Here is a 22,070-nt window from a genome sequence, read left to right on the forward strand (position 1 = left end):
GGTAGGTAAACATGACCTTAAGCTATAAAAAAAGAGATCTAGAGACTTTTAAAAAGAATAAATGAAAATACAGGTAGTCCTCGACTTACGACAATAATGGAGCCCAAAATTTCTGTTGCTAAGCAAGACGGTTGTTAAGTGATGTTTCTTTCCACGGTTGTTAAGTGAATGACTGCAGTTGTTAAGCTAGTTAGCAGCTGGTTAAGCGGATGGTCTTGATTTTGCTTGTCAGAAGATCGCAAAAGGTGATCACGGGATCTCAGGGCATTGCAACCGTCATAAATACGAGTCAGTTGCCACATGTGACCCAGGGGATGCTCCAATGCGCCAATGGGTGTAAGTGTGAAAAAAGAATCATAAATTACTTTGTTCAGTGCCTCTGCAACCTTGAATGATCACTAAATGAATTGTAGATATCTCTCTGCCACAAAGAAGAAGAAGACAAGCTATTCTCCAAAGCACCTGAGGGTCGAACAAGAAAACAACGGGTGGAAACTAATCAAGGAGAGAAGCAACTTAGAACCAAGGAGAAATTTGCTGAGAGCTAGAACAATTAATCAGTGGGACAGAAGTTGCCTTCGGAAGTTGTGAATGTCCCAACACTGGAAGTCTTTAAGAAGATGTTGGATCGCCATTTGTCTGAAATGGTATAGGGATTCCTGTCTAGGTATGGGGTTGGACTAGAAGACCTCCAAGGTCCCTTCCAACTCCGTTATTCTATCCTATCCTATCCTATCCTATTTTTTCTAATTCTGCCCTATTCTTTCTAATTCTATTCTATTCTGTTCATTTCTATTCTATCCATTTCTATTTCTAATTGTGTTCTATTCTATTCATTTCTATTTCTATTCTATTCATTATTAATTCTATTCATTTCTATTTCTATTCTATTCATTATTAATTCTATTCTATTCATTTCTATTTATATTCATTTCTATTTCTATTCTATTCATTTATATTCTATTCATTTTTTATTCTATTCTATTCATTTCTATTTCTATTCATTTCTATTTCTAATTGTGTTCTATTCGTTTCTATTTCTATTCATTTCTATTTCTAATTGTGTTCTATTCATTTCTATTTCTATTCTATTCATTTTTAATTCTATTCATTTCTATTTCTGTTCATTTCTATTCTATTCATTATTTATTCTATTCTATTCATTTCTATTTCTAATTGTGTTCTATTCATTTCTATTCTATTCATTTTTAATTCTATTCTATTCATTATTTATTCTATTCATTTCTATTTCTAATTGTGTTCTATTCATTTCTATTTCTATTCTATTCATTTTTAATTCTATTCTATTCATTTCTATTTCTATTCATTTCTATTTCTATTCTGTTCATTTCTATTCTATTCATTATTTATTCTATTCATTTCTATTTCTAATTGTGTTCTATTCATTTCTATTTCTATTCTATTCATTTTTAATTCTATTCTATTCATTTCTATTTCTATTCATTTCTATTTCTATTCATTTCTATTTCTATTCATTTCTATTTCTATTCATTTCTATTTCTATTCTATTCATCATTTATTCTATTCTATTTATTTCTATTTCTAATTGTGTTCTATTCATTTCTATTTCTATTCTATTCATTTCTATTCTATTCATTTTTAATTCTATTCTATTCATTTCTATTTCTATTCATTTCTAGCTCTATTCATTTCTATTCCATTCATTTCTAGTTCTAGTTCTAATTCTGCTCTATTCTATTCATTCCTGTTTCATTTCTATTCCATTCTATTCTATTCTATGTCCTTTCTACTAATCAAATGTGGAGAAAATCCTCTTCTAAAACCCGGAGCCGTTTCTATTTTTGCAACCCCGTATGTTCATTTCTCCCCCCCCCCCACACACACACCTCCACTCTCCTCTGGCAAGGATGATCAGACGCAGAGCCAGACAAGAGCTCTTGTTTCTTTAATCCATGTAAAGATGAGAGAATATGGATAACTACCAATTTGTCTTGCCAGCATGACAGAAGCTATAACTAAACAGCACTGAGATTATGAAGCATTGGTTCCTCATTTTGCTGCATGTATATCGTAGCAGGGATGGGCAGTTCTATTTAAATCCGGTCTGGGGTCAGGAGGGCATGGAATCAAATATTTATCTATTCTGACAAGTCCATCCGTCCATTCCTCCCTCCCAAAAAAAAATCTACATAAGCAACGTCACTGGCTATAAATAACTTTTCTCCACTAGTCATTTTTGCATGCCTCTTTATTCAATATATAGTCATGACTCCCTGCAATTTTCCACACTTCTGTTGTACTTATTCAGCTCTTCCAAATGCAGCGTATCTATTTTTGATGCCGGGATATATATTTTTTAGACAGGCTCTTGCGGAATTCTTGCATTATTCACCCAGCTGCCTCACAGGAGATTTGGCTGATCCCATCCATCTGGGGAATCCGATGGTTTCTTTGGCGTCTCGTAATATGCAAATCAGAAATCAAGGATCCTTAAGGTAGTCCTTAAAAAAAACGTGGAAGCCACATAAGTTGAGCCACACGTTTCCAAGACAGTTAAGTGAATGTCGCCCCATTTTAACAACCTTTCTTGTCACCGTCGTTAAGTGAACTGTTGCGGTTTTTAAATTAGTAACATGGCTGTTAAGGGAATCTGGCTTCCCCATTGAAGTTTGCTGGTTAGAAGATTGCAAAAGATGATAGAATAGAATAGAATAGAATAGAATAGAATAGAATAGAATAGAATAGAATAATAATTAATCAGTGGAACGACTTGCCTCCTGAAATTGTGGGTTGTTTTATAAGAAGGTTTATAAGAAGAGATTGGGGTGTTGGATTTTAAGGTATTATGATTGTACATGTATACTGCTATTTTTTTCTTTTTTATGTATATTGAAATGGAATTATAAATACCATCAACACAAAAGGGAGTTTGCTCAGAAGCTGAAATGCACCAAGTGAATTAGAGGAAGAATGGGAAGCAGAGGAGAGAAGAAAGATAGGAAGAGAGGGACAGGAGAGAGGGTGAGGAGGGGTAGATGAGGTGTACAAGGAGGAGTGGTAAGGGAAGAGAGGAGAAGGAGAAAGGAAGGGGAAGTAGAGTAGAAAAGGATGATGGAGGGAAGAAAGGAGGTAGAAAGGGGGAGGAGAAAGGGGGAAGAAAGTGTCGGATAAGGTATAAATATGGTGTATGGAGAGCAGAAGAGCCAATAACTGTTTTTTTTTTCTCTTTGGTAGCTGATGGTAAGATGAATTGATGTAATTACTTAATAATACAACATGATATTGACTATGTAATAGTATACATGTGATTATATGCTATGAAAATGGAAAATAAAAAAATTTTCTAGGAAAAATAAAAGAAGAGATTGGACAACCATTTGTCCGGAATGGTATAGGATCTCCTGCTTGAGCAAGGGGTTGGACTAGAAGACCTCCAAGGTCCCTTCCAACTCAGTCTATCGTTGGTATCCCCAGCATGACATGGGCCTATCCATGAATTACATACATTCTACAGAAATCATCTCTTCTCTACATTTTTTTTTTCATGGATTTGCTTCTGATTGAAATGATTTAATTTACCCGCTATGGAGACAGAAATGAGTTTACGTAAGGTTTCACTGCCGCGCCTCTCTTGGTCTGTATTCTGAGTCTCCTACGAAATATGCGATTTACAGCGGCCCAAATCAATTACACGTAACAGCCAGACTTACTTTTGAGTTTGAAAAGGTCTCGTTGCTCTTAACGCTGATAAAGTGCAGCCAAAACGAACAGCACACAGTATTGTGTTTGCTTAGTATTCAGATCGCCACAATTAGAACATCCAGCCCCAGCTAAATAAATAATTGTTTTTCCAGCCTGGTGATTTCTTCATGCCTGATGTGTAGAAGAGTAAAATACATACATACATACACACACAGAGAGAGCACTGTCTGTTTGTGTGTGTGTTTGTGTGTGTGTGTGCGCGTGCGCGCATAACTCTGGAACGCCTCGAGCAATATTAGCCAATTACCTCCAATAGACCGATCAGATCCCACAGATTAGGCCTCCTCCGAATTCCATCTGCCGGCCAATGCCGACTGGCGACTACTCGGAGGAGAGCCTTCTCTGTGGCTGCTCCGACCCTCTGGAACGAGCTCCCCGTGGAGATTCGAACTCTCACCACCCTCCAGGCCTTCTGCAAAGCCCTTAAAACTTGGCTGTTCCGACAGGCCTGGGGCTAAAGAGTTTTTGCCCCCCTTCTTGAATGGTATGGTTGTTGTGTGTTTTTTAAATTTTGTATTGTTATGTCTCGTCTTTTTTTTATTCCCTTGTCTGTACCCCCTTCCCTGATTGAATTGTGAGCCGCCCTGAGTCCCCTTCGGGGAAAAAGGGCGGCATATAAATGTAATAAATCAAATCAATCAATCAATCAGCCAAACTTGGTACACAGATTACTCTCTGGAAACAAATACTGTGGGGGTAAGACTCCCCTAACACCCCTCGTGGGGGGGGGTGTTCTGTTAAGATACAGCCTGTTGTGCCTTAAAATGCCTTCTACTGTGCAGCGCAGTGGAGTTGCCATGGTAACGGCTTCACAGTACTCCACAGCGGGGGCGGTCCCTGTGATAAGGGGGAAAATCCAACATTAGAAATTACATTTGGTCCAGACATTTTCCTTCTATAAATAAATACCTGGGGAAATGCCAGGTTATCGGCTAGTGGAATAAAAAAAAAAAATCAGAGAGCAGGGATTGTGGCATGTTGAAATTCTGGGCAGTGTCACATTTTTGGCCCAAGGTAAATGCTGAATAAGACTTGCGATGGTGCTATCCACACCAAGGTACCTGAGCAAATAGCCAACTCTTAACAAGGTTCGCCGTTCTGTCTCTTTGCAGGCAAAGTGATCCAGTGGGCTACAGATCACACTCCTGGCAGCCAGCCAAGTTCCCGGAGACCCCAGCCGATCTCAGTATGATGCAAATATCTCAGGGGACGATAAGCAGTCCTTGGCATCAAGCCTACCATCCGAGGTAACTCTGGCCATGTCTTGACCACAGATCAGCCCTTGAGAAGTGGGGGGATGTGGTGGGATGTATATAGAGATGGAAGGGAGGGAGGGAGGCAGGAAGGAAGGAAGGAAGGAAGGAGAGGGGACGGGAGGGAGGAGAAAGAGGAGAGGGGAAGGAGAAATGGAAGGAAGGAGAAAGAGGAAGGAAGAAAGGAAGGAGAGAGGGAAAGAAGGGAGAAGAAAGGATGGGAGGAAGGAGAAAGGAGAGGGAAGGAAGGAATGAAAAAAGGAAGGGAGGAAGGAGTAAGAGGAGGGGGAAGGAGGAAGGGGGAAAGAGAAAGGGAAGGAAGGAGAAAGAGGAGGGAAGAAAGGAAGGAGAGAGGGGAAGAAGGAAGGAAGGAAGAAGAAAGGATGGAAGGAAGGAAAAAGAAGAGGGAAGGAAGGAATGAAAAAAGGAGGGGAGGGAGGAGAAAGAGGAGGGGGAAAGGAGGAAGGGGGAGGAGAAAGAGGAGGGAAGAAAGGAAGGAGAGAGGGGAAGAAGGAAGAAGAAAGGATTGGAGGAAGGAGAAAGGGAAGGAAGGAGAGAGGAGGGGAGGGAGGAAAAAGAGGAGGAGGAAGGGGGAAGGAGAAAGGGAAAGAAGGAGACCGAGGAGGGAAGAAAGGAAGGTGAGAGGGGAAGAAGGAAAGAAGGAAGGAGAAAGGGAAGGAGGAAGGAAGTCTAGTTGGAGTTTCCCAAACGCCATGACCATCAGCACCTTAAAAGAGGGGGGGGGAATTGAAGCGGGGGAAGACTTAGAAAAGGACTGGTTTCTCCCCCCCCCCCCCTTGTCCTGATCTTCCTTCCTCTAATGATGTCTGAATATTTCGGCAATGTTTAGGATGCCTGTGATGAATTTCATGGGTGCAGTTGACTCACATGCGTTTCCCCGCAAAGCCGCCTCTGGAGATCTCCTCCATCTATTTCCCCCCCTCCCTTTAGAGTCATAAATAAGAGACATGTGTTTCAATGTCAAAATGGTTCATTCTAGGAAACCAGGATGACTGCACACTAAGAACAGCACGAAGCCCAAATATGGCTTTTTGTCCATCCTCTATAAACTAAACATATCCCTCCGTCCCTTTATAAATCCATTCCACCCTCTCTCTCTCTCTTGCTCACTCGCATAGTCACGCTAACCAAGTGTTCCCTTCTGTGTTTGTGTTTGTGTGTGTCTCTCTCTCTTTCTTGCTTGCTCCAGTTCCTCCACCAACGACCTCTCCAACTTCGACCATGGCTTTTTAAGAAGAAGTCCCGACCAGTACAGTTCCAGGGGGAGCATGGAGAGTCTAGATCACCTGCCGGCGGGATACGCCCACCCTTCCTGCCATCTTTCGCCAGCCAAGTCCACCAGTAGCATCGACCAACTCGCTCACCTTCACAGCAAGAGGGATTCTGCTTACAGCTCTTTCTCCACCAGTTCCAGCACCCCCGAGTATCAGCTGCCTCCCTTCTGCAAGGAGAGATCCTATTCAATGGAGAACGTGCATTCCCGAGCCAGGCCGCAAGAAGGCGGCATGCGTCAGGCGGACATACGGTACATTAAGACGGTCTACAATGCCCAGAGAGGCATTTCAGAGGAGTATGAGGTGAAGTCCTCTGCTCTCGTAGCCAGCGGGGAGGCCCACCCTAAAGCTTACAGCGCCAGCAGGCCGCACGGCCATCACAAAGTCCCGCAGGGGCGGAATTCGTTGGACAACGAGAGCCAGTACGCGAAGGGGCCTCCCATGCCGCCCACCCGAAGTGATAGCTACGCAGCAACCAGGCATCACGACAGGCCCACCTCTTGGTCTAGTCACGAACAAAGAAAGGCGTTGAGGACCCATTCCAAAAACGCTTGGCTTCTCCTAGGCCAGGGCGCGCCGCCTCCGGGGCAGCTCTCGAAACCGGGATTCCTAGAAGGACAGCTCCACACCGTGATGGAGAGGAGTCCAGAGGGCAGCCCCACCATGAAGCCCAAACAAGGATACCCCCAAGCTACTCAACCAGGACAGCCCCTGCTGCCTACTGGGGTTTACCCCGTCCCTTCTCCCGAACCACATTTTGCTCAGGTTCCTCACCCTTCTGCGAACAACAGCGGGCTGGTGTACCCAGCGCTTGCCAAAGAGAGCGGTCACGCTCCTCCTCCGGCTTCTTTTCCTGCTTCTTACGAAAAGGCCGTTTCCTGCAAGCCGCTTCCCGTCGTGGATGAGAACGGCAACCAGAGCATCCCGAGCAAGGCAACCGTCTTCTACCATCCGGAATGCGGACCCTCCGGAGCAGGGAAAAAAAAGATGGACAATGAGACTTCGAAAGTCGTCTTATACAGGACCCATCCTCAAGCCTACCCAACCTCTCCGAGACAGGAAGAGGAAGCAGATCTCCCCTATACCGCGCAACCCAACATCCAAGAAAGTGCGAACGATGCCCAATATTTGAACCATGCTTTTCAGCCGTGGTCATTTCACCTGCGAGATGCGGTGGCTGAGAACAAAGCCTTCTGCCCATCAAAGGCGTACACTTCAGAGGAACAGCCAGAGGACTGGAATGCCAACCTGCCGATAAATGAGGGCGATCCTGCTGCACAAAACCAGTGGAACCCCAACAAGGCGAAGCAGTTCCTATTCTCTTCCTTGCAAAATATCCCAGAGAGCACTCAGCTTCAAAACCCCATGGATTTGAAGGAGGCGCAATCGGGTAGGAATTGTTCGGGTGCCAAGTGGCACTTGGTTAACTACGCCAACCAGGAAGAAAAGGATATTAAAGAGCAGACCCCAGAATATTGGCAGGAGAGAGAATGGCGTGCCACAGAAGATCACCGAGATGCCACGATGAGTGCCGATTATAGCCACAGCGCGGAACCAAATTATGAGGAACCTTCCTCTCCATTGCTCCCAAAGACCTCCGATTTCAGAGCTGACCAGTTCCGATCTTGCAGCAACAACAGCTTTCAGCCCCCCTGGCCTGGGAAAAAGGAGTCTAGGAAGACCCGGTGTTCTGTGCTGGAGAAGGTCAGCAAGATAGAGCGACGGGAACAAGGCCATCCGCGCCCGCAGAGCGCAAATAGCTTGAGCCAAAATTCAAAGAAGTCCGGCGTTGAAGATAGCCGACGTAGACATAACTCTCAAGAATACGGTCAATTGCTGGATGAACACGGCAGGCCGGCCAGCACAAATAACTCAGACCTGTACCCAAATGTGCTCTATCTAAATGAAAGAAGTACTGGCAAACCAGAAAAGGCCAACCGGTATTCTGCCGAGCAGCAGAGGGCAATTGCGGCGGCTTTGGTAGCACCGCCAGATCAGCAGAGCACCTACCGCCACGGGGGCTCCAGCAAGGAGTCGCACAAAAAGTCTGGGCAGCTACAGAGGAGCCGTAGTACGTTCCAGTTGTTGGATGAACCCGAGAGAGAAGTCTTACAGAAAGTCAGCGCCAAGGAACCGCACGGCTCGCAGCGGGAAATTAACCCTGTTAACAGGACTTACAGGAACAGCATTAAGGATGCCCAGTCGAAAGTTTTGAGGGCCACCTCGTTCAGACGTAAGGACCTCAACATTAGCCCTGCTTTTGGGAAGGAGGTTCAGAGAAGTACGCCAAGACCCGCTTCAGCCCTCACCGGGATGAGGAGCACAACAGCATCTCCACATACCCCAAAGGAGAGGCACAGCATCACACCGACGGAGATCAAGATGGATCCTATCAATAAGGATGGCCTCCCGGGACCTCTGCACGTGCACCGTATCGGGGGACGGAAACGGCTAACTTCGGAGCAGAAAAAGAGGTCTTACTCCGAACCAGAGAAGATGAATGAAATCGGCGTGTCGGATAACGACCTCTCGCCATCCTCGCTTCAGAAGAAGATGCTCCAGTTTGTCTTCCAAGAGAGCACCGTGGCGGACCGACGCAAGATCTTCGAGAAGGAGAACAAAGCTTCTTCCACCATCAATCTTTCAAGGCCAGAGCTGAAGCAGCTGCAGCAAAATGCCCTGGCGGATTATATTAAGCGCAAAATTGGGAAGCGCCCTTCGTCGGCTTCTCAAGAAAGGGAAGGATCGCAGACCCCATGCCGGCAAACCAACGGCCAAGAGAGCCAATCTTTGTCCCCGGCTTCCAGCATGAATTCTCTCCAAGACCAGAGTCTTTTTCACACCAGGGAGACTCTAGAATGGGCCTCTAGAATGGGGCACGTTTACTCTCCTCTGCCCGGGCTTCACGGCTGCTTTAATCCCGTTGAATTCGAGAGCAAGATGGCGGGCCCTCCAAATCACGGCGGTAACAGCAAAAGCTCCACACCCAGTTGGCTGAAATCAGATGGCCGCCCAGATCACAGAGTGAATCCGGAGCTGACAAAAAGCACACAGACCGATCTTGACCTCTGCACCCCGCCGCAGCCCGTCAACCAGATCCTGGAGAAAAAGACGCGGCTCACCAAGAAGCCTGGGAAATCGGCTTCCGCAGAAGATCTGCTGGATCGGACAGAAAACCAGCCTATGACCATGCACGTACGATCCAGGTCATCTCCCTCAGCCGATAAAATGTGCCAGGTACGTACAGGTATCAAAGAGATTTCACAAGCTGCTTGTGGTTTGTTAATCTTGTGTCTTCTTATTTGCAAAGGCACCGGTGGTTGTTTTTCTGAGGCTCCACTAAATCTTGAGACAATTTAAGAACATTTTTTGCTCTATCGACTCACTAGCACCCAATTTTCTTCACCCACAATTCCGTAAATTTGGGTGGCAAGGTATTTCAGGGGACCGAGAGGTTTGATGATGGATATATAGATAGGGATATACTATGGTTCCACCACAAAACCACGTTCGACTAAACCGCGCTCGACGAAACCGCGTAGCTGACGTCATCAACAGGGCGACAACAGCACAGAGACAGAAGCACGCTGTAAACGCTAAACCTAAAATTAACCCCTAAACCTAACCCCCCCTAAACCTAATCCTAACCCTAAACCTAACCCTTAACCTAACCCTAAACCTAACCTTAAACCTAACCCTTAACCTAATCCTAACCCTTAACCTAACCCTAAACCTAACCCTAACCCTTAACCTAACCCTAAAGCTAACCCTAAACCTAACCGTTACCTTAAGTTGAATCGGCTTGCTTTCAAAGCGCTATTTAAAGTGCCCTTCTTTCTCCGCGCTGGCTGTTGTCGCCCTGTTGATGACGTCAGCGACGCGGTTTAATCGGGCGTGGCTTAGTCGAGCGCGGTTTTGACGGGTCACGATAAACTATATGGGTATAGTATAAAAATAGGGATATGCTATATGGATATACTATAAAAATAGGGATATACCGTATTTTTCAGAGTATAAGATGCACCTTTTTCCCTCAAAAAAGAAGGTGAAAATCTGGGTGCGTCTTATACACCGAATACAGCATTTTTTTCCTCTCGAAGCCCCGCCCCTTCACCAAAATGGCCATGCATAGCTTTTAGGAGGCTTTCAGAGAACTCCTGGGGGCTGGGGAGGGCAGAAATAAGCAAAAAATGGGCCATGTTTCGTTCAGTTTTGCCCCAGCCCCCAGGAGCACTCTATAAGCTTCCTAATGCTCTTTTTTTTGACAAAAGATGGGCCCGTTTTCGTGAAAAAAGGGCTGTATTTTGCTCATTTCCCCCCCCCCCACCCCCTGGAACACTCTACAAGCCTCCTAAGGGCTATTCATGCCCTTTTGGGAGGGGGAAATGGGGCTATTTTCACGAAAAATGAGCCGTTTTTGGGAGGTTTGCAGGTGTAAAAACTTTTTTTAAAAAATTTGCCTCATCAAAACCTAGGTGCGTCTTATACTCCAAAAAATACGGTACTATATAGGTATATTATAAATATAGGGACACATATGTACTATATGGGTATACTATAAAGATAGGGACGTGGTGGCTCAGTGGCTAAGATGCTGAGCTTGTTGATCAGAAAGGCCGGCAGTTCGGCGGTTCGAATCTTCTTCCAACCTAACAGTTCGAAAGCATGTAAAAAATGCAAGTAGAGAAATAGGAACCACCTTTGGTGGGAAGGTAAGAGCATTTCGTGCACCTTCGGCGTTTAGTCATGCCGGCCACATGACCACGGAGACGTCTTCGGACAGCACTGGCTCTTCGGCTTTGAAACGGAGATGAGCACTGCCCCCAAGAGTCGGGAACGACTAGCACATATGTGTGAGGGGAACCTTTTACCTTTAATACTATTAAGATAGACTTGCAAAACACAATCAAGCCCGAATTTCTGTGGCTAAGCGAGGCAGTCGTTAAGTGAGTTTGTGTTAATGGCACAGAAGCATGGCTGCTGACGGGGTTGGCAAAATGGCCAGGCATTCAGGAAAGGAGAAATGTGCAAATGTAGATACGCAAATAGGAATTTTAAAAAGAGTTCAGTCAGGTAGTCCAAGGCTTACAACAGTTCATTTAGTGACTGGTTTTTTTTCACTCTTAGGACCATTGCAGATCAAAATTCAGAGCCTTGGCAACTGATGACGCTTCTTAGTATTTCAGGGTCATGTGATTCTGTTTTGCAGCCTTCAGACAAACAAACAATAGGGAAGCCAGCTTCACTTAAATAATCACGTTGCTCACTTAACAACTGCAGGGATTCACTTAACAACAGTGGCAAGAAAGGCCATAAAACAGGGCAAAACTCACTTAGCAACTGTCTCGCTTAGCAAAAAAAAATGTTGGACTTGATTGTGGTCGTAAGCCAAGGACTACCTGTACAGCCAACAAAAGTCGGACACAACTAAATAGCAATAGAATAGAATAGAATAGAATAGAATAACAGAGTTGGAAGGGACCTTGGAGATCTTCTAGTCCAACCCCCTAAGCAGGAAACCCTATACCGTTTCAGACAAATGGCTATCCAACATCTTCTTAAAAACCTCCAGTGTTGGGGCATTCACAACTTCTGGAGGCAACTTCTGTTCTACTGGTTAATTGTTCTAACTGTCAGGAAATTTCTCCTTAATTCTAAGTTGCTTCTCTCCTTGATTAGTTTCCATCCATTGCTTTTTGTTCTGCCCTCTGGTGCTTTGGAGAATAGCTTGACTCCCCCTTCTTTATGGCAGCCCCTGAGATATTGGAAGACTGCTATCATGTCTCCCCTGGTCCTTCTTTTCATTATACTAGACATACCCAGTTCCTGCAACTGTTCTTCATATGTTTTAGCCTCCAGTCCCCTAATCCTCTTTGTTGCTCTTCTCTGCACTCTTTCCAAAGTCTCCACATCTTTTTTACACTGACCAAAATTGATGCTCCCTTGGGTTTCTTAATGGCCCCTTCCCCCCACCTCTGGAATCCAGACTTATTTTGTGTTTTTTAAAACAGTAGAAATTAGAGAAGGCCAAGCAGGGATACGGATAAAAACAAAGCTTATCTCAATTTTGATAATTTCTGGAAGACTTTTTTTGAGTTGCGGTTTATTTCCCACTGGCCTAGCTTGGACTACCATTCTCTCTCTGTCTCTCTCTGTCTCTGTCTCTCTCTGTAACTCTCTCTCTGTCTGTGTGTCTCTCTCTGTCTCTTTCTCTCTCTCTCTGTCTGTCTCTCTGTAACTCTCTCTCTCTGTCTCTCTGTCTCTCTGTCTCTCTGTCTCTCTCCCTCTCTCTGTCTGTCTGTCTCTCTCTCTGTCTCTCTCTATCTCTGTCCCTCTCTCTCTGTCTCTCTCTCTGTCTCTCTCTGTTTCTCTGTCTCTCTGTCTCTCTGTCTCTCTCTGTAACTCTCTCTCTGTCTCTCTCTGTGTGTCTGTGTGTGTGTGTGTGTGTCTCTCTGTCTCTGTCTCTCTGTCTCTCTCTCTGTCTCTCTCTGTCTCTCTCTCTCTCTGTGTGTGTCTCTCTCTCTGTCTCTCTCTATCTCTGTCCCTCTCTGTCTCTCTCTCTCTGTCTCTCTCTCTGTCTCTCTCTGTTTCTCTGTCTCTCTCTCTCTCTGTGTCTCTCTGTCTCTCTCTGTAACTCTCTCTCTGTCTCTCTCTGTGTGTCTGTGTGTGTGTGTGTGTGTCTCTCTCTGTCTCTCTGTCTCTCTCTGTGTGTGTGTCTCTCTCTCTGTCTCTCTCTATCTCTGTCCCTCTGTCTCTGTCTCTCTCTCTGTCTCTCTCTGTTTCTCTGTCTCTCTCTGTCTCTCTATCTATATCTATCTATATCTATATCTATATCTATCTATCTATCTATCTATCTATCTATCTATCTATCTATCTATCTATCTATCTATCTATCTATCTATCTATATATATATATATATATATATATATATATATATGCATCCAATATATACCGGTATATATTGCAGGCTCTCCTTAGGGAATGTAGTCTTCCGTGCAGCCTGGCTATAAATTATACAGCTGTGTCACCCAAGGAATTTGTTTAAAGGAGAGAGGAAATTGATAGCTGTGCAATCTCGCCAGCCGATCTGTCTTCGGCCCCAGCATTCCTTCTCCTCTTCTGCAGCTTCTCTCTTTCCAGCCTGCCTCAGCCTGCCCGCCTGATGGGTCTCCCGCGTATAAATTTGGGGGAGCGCTGAAAAGGGCCCCTCCCTCACCAGCTGCTGCCTTCCCCACAGGACGCAGTTCTACATAGCCGAAGTAATCTTGGGACCCAGTGAATTATGATTGGCTGGGGTCCCTGTCTCTTCAGAGTATGGGATCTTTAGCATCTGGAGAAAAGCCAGTGTGTGTGTGTGTGTTTTCCCAAGCTCTTTTTTCTTCTTCTTTTCCTCTGAATTTTTCATACTTGGAAACCCCAACTCTAGCCAGGGGGATCATTTAAATGCCACAGAAAGATCCTACCATGATATCTCATTGATTGGGAATGCCCATGTTCGTATTCGATTTTGGATTATTGTTACTGGAAAATCCCCATTCCCTTCCCACTCCAGGGGAAGGATATTGCAAAATCCCCATTCTCTCCCCACTCCAGGGGAAGGATACTGCAAAATCTCCATTCCCTCCCCACTCCAGGGGAAGGATACTGCAAAATCTCCATTCCCTCCCCACTCCAGGGGAAGGATACTGCAAAATCCCCATTCTCTCCCCACTCCAGGGGAAGGATACTGCAAAATCTCCATTCCCTCCCCACTCCAGGGGAAGGATACTGTAAAATCTCCATTCCCTTCCCACTCCAGGGGAAGGATATTGCAAAATCCCCATTCTCTCCCCACTCCAGGGGAAGGATACTGCAAAATCTCCATTCCCTCCCCACTCCAGGGGAAGGATACTGCAAAATCTCCATTCCCTCCCCACTCCAGGGGAAGGATACTGCAAAATCCCCATTCTCTCCCCACTCCAGGGGAAGGATACTGCAAAATCTCCATTCCCTCCCCACTCCAGGGGAAGGATACTGTAAAATCCCCATTGCCTCCTCACCTTAGGGGAAGGATGCTGCAAAATCCCCATTCCCTCCCCACTCCAGGGGAAGGTTACTGCAAAATCTCCATTCCCGCCCCACTCCAGGGGAAGGTTACTGCAAAATCCCCATTCCCTCCCCACTCCAGGGGAAGGTTACTGCAAAATCTCCATTCCCGCCCCACTCCAGGGGAAGGATACTGGAAAATCCCCATTGCCTCCCCACCTCAGGGGAAGGATGCTGCAAAATCTCCATTCCCTCCCCACTCCAGGGGAAGGATACTGCAAAATCTCCATTCCCTTCCTACTCCAGGGGAAGGATACTGCAACATCCTCATTTCCTCCCGATCAGCTGGGACTAAGGAGGCAGAGAATAGACGGGGCGGGCCCAGTCAGAGGTGGTATTTACCAGTTCTCTAGAACTGGTCAGAACCTACTGAATCCCACCTCTGAGCCAAGCGTCTGAATTTTGAGCATGTGAATGTGGAAGCACGCCAACAGGTCGTAAGTCGCCTTTCCCACTACCTTTGTAACTTCAAACGGTCACTAAATCAAACTGTTGTAAATCAATGATTATCCACCCACTTTTTAATCATTAATTGGAAGGCTTTGTTTTTCATAGCAGAGAGAGAGAAGAAGGCGAATATGAAATATTTTTATTATTATTATTATTCGGGATCAGCTGTCACCCTGGCTAGAAAAATCCAGATCTAACCCACACCACCATTTATTCTGCAGATCAGATAGCGAGCTGGAAAACTCAAAGAAGATTGAAATTAGATTAAGAAAATTATCTTGTTTCCCGTCAGGCGGCTTTCTAACTAACTGTTCGGTTGAATCCCTTCTAATGCGTGCCTGTTTCTTGGCAACTCTTCATAGTTGTTATCTTCATTCAATCAAGCAGCACCACCATATACATATATGGGATAAAGAGTAAATACAGATTTAGCAGCTCAAAACTCCTGTTTTCTTCTCCGTATACACTGTGGTTTTATTAGCAACCTATTGAAGAATCTCTAAAGAGTGGTGCGGTGACCTAGAGGTGGCGCTCTTGCTGTGAGTTCGATCCTAGATATTTCTCTCTGGCAACAATGAGAATTTATCTGCCGAACAAAACTCCGCAATGACGACAGGAAGGGCATCTGGCCACTCAACACACTTGCTCCATTCAGTTGCCCAGACTCCGCCCTGCAAGGGATTATGGGGTCATTAAAAGGAGATGATATTGAAGAGTCTCTTAGGATTACAATTGGGTGAGCCATTATACCATTGTGGTTTTGGAATACAGCTAGTCCTTGACTTACAACAGTTCATTTAGTGACTGTTCAAAGTGACAACTGCGCTGGAAATAAGTGACCGTATTTCACACTTGCGAGTGTTTCAGCACCCCCATGGTCATGTGATCAAAATTCAGACGCTTGGCAACTGGTTCACATTTATGACGGTTGCAGTGTCCCAGGATGACATGATCCCCTTTGGCAACTTTCCGACAAGCAAAGTCAACGGAGTAGCCAGATTCGCTGAACAACTGGGTTTTAGAGTGTTTAGAGTGTTTATTATAATTTATAGGCCGCCCTTTTCCCTGAGGGGACTCAGGGCGGCTTACAAAACACGGGGAGGGAGGTACAAAGACAAAAAAACATAAGACAATACATAATATTAAAAATAAAGCACAACATTCATTCATCATTCGGGAGGGGACAAACTAAGATTTTTATCCCCAGGCCTGACGGGATAGCCAGATCTTAAGGGCCGTGCGGAAGGCCTGGGCGGTGGTGAGGGTGCGGATCTCCACGGGGAGATTGTTCCATAGCGTCGGAGCTGCGACTGAGAAGGCTCTCCTCCGCGTAGTCGCCAGTCGGCACTGACTGGCGGATGGAATTCGGAGGAGGCCTACCCTGTGCGATCTGATGGGACGCAGGGAGGTAATTGGCAGAAGGCGGTCTCTCAAGTGGGTTACTCACTTAACAGTTGCAGTGATTCACTTAACGACAGTGGGAAGAAAAGTTGCAAAGTGGGACAAAACCCACCTAACCGCTGTCTTGCTTAGCCGCAGAAATGTGGTTGTAAGTCGAGGCCTACCTGGAAATGCAGCTGTGTTGCTGAGTGCACATTGTGCAGTCATATTCCTATTACCGTATTTTTCAGAGTATAAAATGCATCTTCCCCCCCACCCCAAAGAGCGTGGAAATGTTGGTGCGTCTTACACACTGAATACAGCCATTTTTGGCCTCCCGAAGCCCCGCCCGCATCCCATTTTTATGAAAAACAGGTGGGTTTTTGCCTTCCCTCAGCCCCCAGCAATAGCAATAGCAATAGCAGTTAGACTTATATACCGCTTCATAGGGCTTTCAGCCCTCTCTAAGCGGTTTACAGAGTCAGCATATCGCCCCCACAGTCTGGGTCCTCATTTTACCTACCTCGGAAGGATGGAAGGCTGAGTCAACCCTGAGCCAGTGAGATTTGAACCACCGAACTGCAGATAACAGTCAGCTGAAGTGGCTGCAATACAGCACTCTAACCACTGCTCCACCTTGCAGTGGCTGCAATACAGCACTCTAACCACTGCGCCTCTACAGGCTTCAACAAGGCTGGGGCAAGGCAGAAATGCCTTGGCCCAGCACTGCTGAAGCCTGCAGAGGGCTGCTGGGGGCTGAGGAAAGGCAAAAACTTTTTTTTTATTACTTACCTCTTCGAAATCTTGGTGCGTCTTATACACCGGTGCGTCTTATACTCCGAAAAATACGGTAGCTCATAACCTCAAGTTGTATAGCAAGGGCTACCTGGCTTAATTTATATCTGTTACAAGAGCCTTGGTGGTGCAGTGGTGAGAGTGCAGTACTGCAGGCTACTTCTGCTGACTGCCGGCTGTCGGCAGTTTGGCAGATCGAATCTCACCAGGCTCAAGGTTGACTCAGCCTTCCCTCCTTCCAGGGTGGGTCAAATGAGGACCCAGATTGTTGGGGGCAAGAGGCTGGCTCTGTAAACCGCTTAGAGAGGGCTGTAAAGCACTGTGAAGCGGTATGTAAATGCTATTGCTATTTTCCTTCCCTCCCTCCTAGTTTTTAGAATGCAGTATTGTAGGCTAACTCTGCCCACTGCCAGGAGTTCGATCCTGACCGACTGGCTCAAGTTTGACTCAGCCTCCCACCCTTCCGAGGTCAGTAAAATGAGGAGCCAGATTGTTTGGGGGCAATAGGCTGACACTCTAAACTGCTTAGAGAGGGCTGCAAAAGCACTGCAAAGTGGTATATAAGTCTAAGTGCTATTGCTATCTTCCTCCCTTCCTTCCCAGTGGTTAGAATGCAATATTGCAGGATAATTCTGCCCACTGCCAGGAGTTCAATCCTGACCAACTCAAGGTTGACTCAGCCTTCCATCCTTCCGAGGTGGGTAAAATGAGGACCTAGTTTGTTGGGGACAATAGGCTGACTCTGTAAACCGCTTAGAGAGGGCTGTAAACCCTATTAAGTGGTATATAAGTGTAAGGGCTATTGGTATTCAATATCATATCCATTCTCCTTGTCTGCCAAACCGTCCTTGGGGCGTGACATTCCCAATAGCATCCCAATTAAACAGTCTTATTTTGCTCTTAAGATAGTTAGGAGAATTAATCCCCGGGGTTTTTCACATCCGACCCAACAACTTTATTTCTTGAATTTTCAGATCTAGACTGTGAATACAGGTAATTATATGCTCGGGAGGCTCACTCAAATCCACAGGCTTTCCTTAAGCGGCAATAAAGCCGTTGCACCAAAATGAAGGCCGGGATTTAATCTCACCTGGATCCTAAATATTTCGGCTGGTTTCCTTGCCTTTCATCCTTCTCAAAACGAACGGAGAAAAGATCGTTTCTCTTATTTGCGAAGTTCAGAAAAGTCACCGGAGACCAAGAAAGAGGACTTGCCAATTGCTGAATGTGTATTCGTGTTTCTGGTTTTTCCAGGAGAAGTTTTAGGTGTTTAATACTTTACGTAGCAGGCAGAAGTGAGTCAGGGAAGATGATATGTAGATGCAGTGATATATTTTTTGCAAAAAATTATATATGGATACAAAGCACAGGAGACAAAAACAGAAGCAAGAGCCTGGTCTTTTTCTGTCTGTGAGCACAGAGGCAATTCAGTTTTCCTTCCTCTTCCTTCTGTCCACTCGTGTGCAAATAGTCCTCGACTTACGACCACAGTGGAGCACAAAATTCCCATGTCACATGTTCAAAATTCAGGCACTCAGCAAGTGACTTGGGAAGGTGGCAAATGGCAAAAGCATGACACACACACACACACACACACACCCAGGACATTGGAACCATTGTTAAACATGCCAGTTGTCAAAATGCCCAGACATTATTTGCTGAAGTTCGCTTTTACAAAACAATGTTGCTTTTTAATTTGCTTTTAACTTCCCATCTCTTCTCCTTAAGGATTTCCAGGTGGAAGACAGTAACCAAATCTCTCATTTTATGAAAGATCCTTTCTATGTACTGGGTGCTACAAGCAGGTAAGCATGTTTGTATGGGGGTTGGTGTCTGTTTTGCAAGCATGTAAAATGCCTAGAAATGTTATTTCCAAAATCTACAACTGTAAAAGTCAGTAAGCTTGTTCCGTATGTCGTTCAGGCTCCATTGCACGGAGCCTTTTCTTCAACGAAAGAGCTCCGTGCAATTCCAAACACACATCAACCAAATTGGGCTAGTTTTCATTTGTCATAAAAAGGAAGGAAGGAGGGAGGGAAGGAGGGAAGGAAGGAAGGAAGGAAGGAGAGAAAGAAAGATGGAAGGAAGGAAGAGAGGGAGGGAGGGAAAGAGAGAGAGAGAAAAAGAAGGAAGGAAGGCATGGAAGGAAGGAAAAAAGGGAGGGAGCAAAAGAAGAAAGAGGGAAGGATGAAAGAAAGAGGGAAAGAAAGAGAAAGAAAGAAAAAAGATGGAAGCAAGGAAGGGGAAAGAGAAAGAAGGAAAGAAGGAAGAAAGGAAAAGAAAGAGGAGGGAGGGAAAGAGAAAAAGAAGGGAGGGAGGGAAGAAAGGGAGGGAGGGAAAGAAGGGCAGGAAGAAAGAAAGAAAGAAAGAAAGAAAGGGGTTGGCAGGGAAAGAGAAAGAAAGAAGGAAGGCAGGGAAGGAAGGAAATAAAGGGAGGGAGGGAGGGAAAGAAGAAAGAAAGGGAAGAAAGAAAAAAGGATGGAAGGATGGAAGCAAGGAAGGGGAGAGAGAAAGAAGGGAAAAAGAGAAAGGAAAAGAAAGAGAGGAAGGGAGGGAAAGAGAGAGAAAGATAGAAGGAATGAGAAGAAAGGGAGGGAGAAAGGGAAAGAAGAAAGAAGGAAGAAAGGAAGAGGAAAAGAAAGAAAAAAGAAAGGGAGGGAGGGAAAGAGAAAGAAAGAAGGAAGGCAGGGAAGGAAGGAAATAAAGGGAGGGAGGGAGGGAGGGAAAGAAGAAAGAAAGGGAAGAAAGAAAAAAGGATGGAAGGATGGAAGCAAGGAAGGGGAGAGAGAAAGAAGGGAAAAAGAGAAAGGAAAAGAAAGAGAGGAAGGGAGGGAAAGAGAGAGAAAGATAGAAGGAACGAGAAGAAAGGGAGGGAGAAAGGGAAAGAAGAAAGGGAAGGAAGAAAGGAAGAGAGGAAAAGAAAGAAAAAAGAAAGGGAGGGAGGGAGGGAAAGAGAAAGAAGGAAGGCAGGGAAGGAAGGAAAGAAAGGGGGGAAGAAAAGAAGAAAGAGGAAGAAAGAAGGAAGGAAGGATAATTAGGGCTAAGAGAGCATTCAAAGAGATGCTTTTCAAATTGCATCAGGTTGAGTGAAAGGCTAGTTTGGCCAGGAGGGTTGTTCCAAAATATCCCAGTCGCCTCCACCGCCACAAACTCCCTCAAATGCTTCACTTCCTCCGCAGCTCCACTGGGAGACTCACAGCGACTTCCAGCCAATCCCCAAACTTAGCCTGTGCTAATCCTTGCAGACTTCACAGCTGCTTCGACATTCAGAGGGAGGGCAGGTTGCTTTGGGAGAGGATCTCCCTTCGGATGTTTTGCATGTCCCGCATAATCACTGCTCCGGAGGGCAGGGGAATCATATGAGAACTATTTCGGAATGTCATGTATTAACCTAACACATTTGTGTCATACTCCCTAACTGTTGTGGCCCGCCAGCGGCCACTGGAGCTAGCAGCAGAGTCGGACAGTGAGGAGGTCGGGGAGGAACATGGGCCAGTCCTGGAGGCTGGGGAAGGCTCAGACGAGGGCTCTGCGTCGGAGGCAGAGACGGGGTCGAGGCCGTCTAGCAGTGATCAGGTGCCTACGGAGCTAGACAGCAGTGAGGCAGAGGAACAGCTGGAGCCTGTTCCCAGTGTGCGCATGTGCAGAGCCGCCAGAAGAACTCAGAAATCAGGGTCGACTTTGGAGTAAAGTCCCAGATGGAAGATCTAACCCTAACCCTCATCCGAGCCTCCCCCAGACTCCAGGACCTGACCCATGTTCCTCCCCAACCTCCTCACTGTCCGAATCTGCCTGCAGCTCCGCTGGCGGGCCGCAACACTACCAGGCAGACTTTGGTCTACTAACTTCCCTTATGATAAGTCACCTCCATGGTTATTTCTATAAAATTATTCCTGCCTGAATTGGGGGAGGGTGGAGGGGGTGGGTCGGAATGCTTTTCCCCCCCTCCCCTCTTTTTTAATTTATTTCCCTTTGAGAAAACTCTTGTTTCCTTGCTCTCTCCTAGGTCATTCGGCAATAGCAAACGAGGTCACCTCGAGAAATCGGCATTCACGCAATACCGTCCTCATCACAGCAGTGAGAATGTGGGTAGCACGGCGCCCGCCGCAGAGAGACAGAAGGTCCCTGATATTCTCCGACATCACAGCCGGACATCGGCCTTCGTCTCCCCTTGCCCGGATACGAAGGAGAAGCATTCCGATGCCAAGCAAGGCTTCAGGCGGGTGGCTCCTTCCAAAACCAGCTATTCCTCCCGTAGTCCGGCATTCTCCACCCCGACTCTTTCCGACTTTCCCGCTGCCGGGGACAACGCGGTGACGAGGTGGCCGCCCAGAGCTGACAAGGAAGAGCACAGCAAAGCTCAGAGCCAGATCCTGGAAAGTGTCCATCAGCCAAGCAAGGAGCCAGCAGAAGAAACAACAATGTGGAGGTCCAAGTCTACTTCATCTCAAAGGCAACAACACCCGGCTAAAATGAAATGGGCCAGAGAGAACCACCTTCCAAAGAGCTCCACTTCTGCTCAAACAACCGGCCAGAAGGTTTTCCAACAGTGGCACGGGATCCCCTCGAAGAATAGTTCCTTCTCGGAGCCAGAATCCCTCTCTGGTCAAGGAAGGTTCTCACTGCGCATCTCCGAAACCTACCCTCAGATCTCCCCACCACCGTTCTGTCGAGAGGAGGACGACGATGACGTCTTCCTCCAAGAAGCCCAGACTCATCATATGGGTGCTCTATCAGACTATCCACCGCTTCCGGAGAGTCCCGTTGACAACCTAGAAGAATTCCCGTCGCCGCCCCCAAGTGTGGCTTTTGAAGAGGACAATCCAGCATCGGACAGCTCTATAAGTCTCGCAGACGAGAAGATAACAAGGTATTGGACATTACAGTGATTTTGCCAGTTCTTTCTACTCCATGGGGTGGGATGCTAGAGAGCCGAGGTGGCGCAGTGGTTAAATGCAGCACTGCAGGCTACTTCAGCTGACTGCAGTTCTGCAGTTTGGCTGTTCAAATCTCACTGGCTCAGGGTTGACTCAGCCTTCCATCCTTCCGAGGTGGGTAAAATGAGGA

At 46.1% G+C, this 22,070-nt stretch overlaps 1 protein-coding gene across 1 annotated transcript in view; it reads left to right on the plus strand.

Annotated features, from left to right (window-relative positions):
* Positions 1–22,070, plus strand: part of SHROOM3 (shroom family member 3) — a 48,247-nt gene that overhangs the window by 14,690 nt on the left and 11,487 nt on the right. The window contains exons 2-5 of the mRNA XM_032223559.1: positions 4,857–4,991; positions 6,208–9,529; positions 18,732–18,808; positions 21,010–21,873. Of these exons, the coding sequence (XP_032079450.1) occupies positions 4,933–4,991; positions 6,208–9,529; positions 18,732–18,808; positions 21,010–21,873 (4,322 nt within the window). The 5' untranslated portion in view covers positions 4,857–4,932. The remainder of the gene's footprint in view (positions 1–4,856; positions 4,992–6,207; positions 9,530–18,731; positions 18,809–21,009; positions 21,874–22,070) is intronic.

This window comes from Thamnophis elegans, chromosome 9 (genome assembly GCF_009769535.1).
Source record: "Thamnophis elegans isolate rThaEle1 chromosome 9, rThaEle1.pri, whole genome shotgun sequence".
Lineage (NCBI taxonomy): Eukaryota > Metazoa > Chordata > Lepidosauria > Squamata > Colubridae > Thamnophis > Thamnophis elegans.